Source organism: Dioscorea cayenensis, chromosome 11, assembly GCF_009730915.1.
Source record: "Dioscorea cayenensis subsp. rotundata cultivar TDr96_F1 chromosome 11, TDr96_F1_v2_PseudoChromosome.rev07_lg8_w22 25.fasta, whole genome shotgun sequence".
Taxonomy (NCBI): Eukaryota; Viridiplantae; Streptophyta; class Magnoliopsida; order Dioscoreales; family Dioscoreaceae; genus Dioscorea; species Dioscorea cayenensis.
In genome coordinates, this window is record NC_052481.1 from 4,053,042 (window position 1) to 4,055,724 (window position 2,683).

Consider the following 2,683-nt stretch of genomic DNA (forward strand, 5'->3'; position numbering starts at 1 on the left):
ATATTTTTCATGCGGTTTTGTGCTTTTTCCTTGTCAATTGGCTTATCTGGAAATTTACTCTTCAATTCAATAACTATATTCTCTAATGCATGTGTTGTAAATGTTCCACCTACTATATTCCCAACTATATGTTGATGCAAGTAAGCCTCAATCAAAACATCATCCATAGTAGCATTCCATATCAATGTGGCATTTCCATCATGAGTTGCTTTTCTCTTTGACATATTTTAGTAACTACATCAACAACACAAAAAAAAAAAATTATTGAAAACATCACTACATAAAAGTAGTACTTCAAAAATGAACTACATCATGAATAAGCACAAATAAATCACTAACAAGTGTACTAACAAATATTTGGAACCAACAAAATTAGTACTTCAAAAGTGTACTACGTGCGAAATTGTTCATTACATAAAATGGTTGATCACATAACACATACATGACATCATTACATAAATTGTTCCCACGAATACATATTACAAAAAAAACATACAACACATAATAGTAGAAGAGACTTAATATATGTCACTCAACATAAGTATCCCACATATCGGCCGCTATAGCATCCCTAATAATCTCTCCTTCATGGGTTTCTTCATTATTTTCCGCACGATGATGATTTTCTTCATGTGGTTCATGCTCAAGTTCATTATCAACTTGTGCGAGTATTGCATCATTTGGGTCTACACCCATTAAGTAATTATGTAAAATAAAACAAGCAAAAATAATCTCCTTTTGTGTTTCTAACCCATAATGGGGCTCAGTCGAGCTTCCTATTATAGGGAAACGTTTCTTGACAATGCCAAATGCTCGTTCAATAGCATTCCTTAAAGATGCATGGCGGAGATTGAACAATTCACGTGCATTCCGTGGTGGATTTCTTGAATATTCCTTCAAGTGATACCTCTCCCCTCTATAAGGTGTAATAAGCCCACTCCTCAACATAAACCCAGCATCAACAAGGTAATATTTACCTATTGCATAAAATAAACTTTGCTATTATTTTGTGTGTATATATGTCTATGAAATGTTATATAGTATTACAATGTATTAACAAATACCTTCCGGGATTGTAAGAGGAACGGCCCTAGTTAATGCATTTTTCATAATTCGTGAATCAGACGTTGTGCCTTCCCACCCAGGTAACACATAAGTAGATTTTAAATCAAATGTGCATGCGGCCAATACATTTTGTGTTGGATATTCTTTTCTTCCACGATACCTAGGGGCGTCGACACTAGAAACTTTTACACGTATGTGTGTTCCATCAATGGCACCGACACAATCCTGCCAATAAATTTTTTCATCCACTTCAAACATACATATTGTTGTAATAAATTTATAAATTTGTAATTTGCAATTTAATGGAAGCGTTATTACCTTGAAATATGGATAGAATCTATTGGTGTTGAATATTTCCGAAGGGATGTGTGAGCTATCAGGTTGTATTAGAAATTTATCCTCTAATTCCACGATAGCTTGTAAGACATTATGGAAATGCCGAAAAATTGTTTCACGAGAACGGCGGAAGAAAAAAGCTAGCTCACGGTGGGAGACATTGTGTCCTAATAAATAAAGTGTCTTGGCAACTTGCTCCTCGACTGATGCACATAAAGTTGGCCTAAGACCACCCTCTCTAACTAACATATCGCATAATCCAAGAAAAGCTGTAGGGGTCATTCTTATCATGTTTTGACATAAGTCGCTTGAAAGCAAATGTGACATTAACTCATTTCTTGATTGGTCTCCTTGAAGCCTAACTTCACGTGTGATTTGATTGGACATATGTTGAAGATCATTGATGTAGCACATAATCCAACCAATCACAGCGATAACTACTTGAGCTACTGCTAAGTGATGCAATCGTTGCAGTTTTAAAAAGGAATTGTCCAATAAAAATTTAACCAACAGAATTTTTGCCAGTCGTTCTCTTTGATCTGCCATCTATACATAAATTGCATAATATTTTAAAAAACATAAGCAAATATGCTATCTATTAAACTAAACATGTTCTTAATGATTCAGGAAAAAAATAACGCATTCTCCAAAGACAATTAACAAGAAAGTATAGTCATTAACATATACCAAGTAAAACTTCTCATATATTACATGCTTGAGTCAAATATTAATCATAATAATGTATAATTTATCTATTACGAAATCTAAAATGATATCGAAGAAAAGCATTCCAAAAAAAATGATAATTAAAAGAATCAAACCTGAAGTAATTAAGACGCAAGCTCTTAATGCTTCAAGATCAACCGTAATTTCAATGAGAATCCTAAAGCAATCAAAACTGCAGAAATTTGAATTAAAAAAAAAATTATCATATATTATATTCAACAACTGCTGCTTTTATAAAATGGAATTGTGTTTGAAATTGCACAATAAAAAATACATGAATTCTCTAATTTGGACTTCTCATTGAATCTCCCTGAATTGCCCATTCAATGTCAACTTATTGGAGAAAAGGAGGATCTATAAGGGAAAATGCAACTATATGGTTTCTTTTCTTTTCTTTTACAAAATACCAATTCAGTCTTTTTTTGGGCATGTTCATTTCATTATAGATCATCTCAACTCTGTGAATCTCTATCATTTCTCTTCTAGTTCTGCAATCAAAGAGCTCTTGGAAAAGTAAGATCTCTTCTAAATAATAATAATAATAATTATTATTATT

General features: G+C 32.6%; 1 protein-coding gene across 1 annotated transcript; it reads right to left on the bottom strand.

Annotated features, from left to right (window-relative positions):
- Positions 1-528: 528 nt before the first annotated feature.
- On the bottom strand, positions 529-1,683 carry LOC120271529. Its single transcript, XM_039278219.1, has 3 exons — positions 1,384-1,683; positions 1,065-1,290; positions 529-977 (listed from the first exon to the last, which is right to left on the bottom strand). The coding sequence occupies exons 1-3, from the start codon at positions 1,681-1,683 to the stop codon at positions 529-531; spliced, it is 975 nt and encodes a 324-aa protein (XP_039134153.1).
- Positions 1,684-2,683: the final 1,000 nt, after the last annotated feature.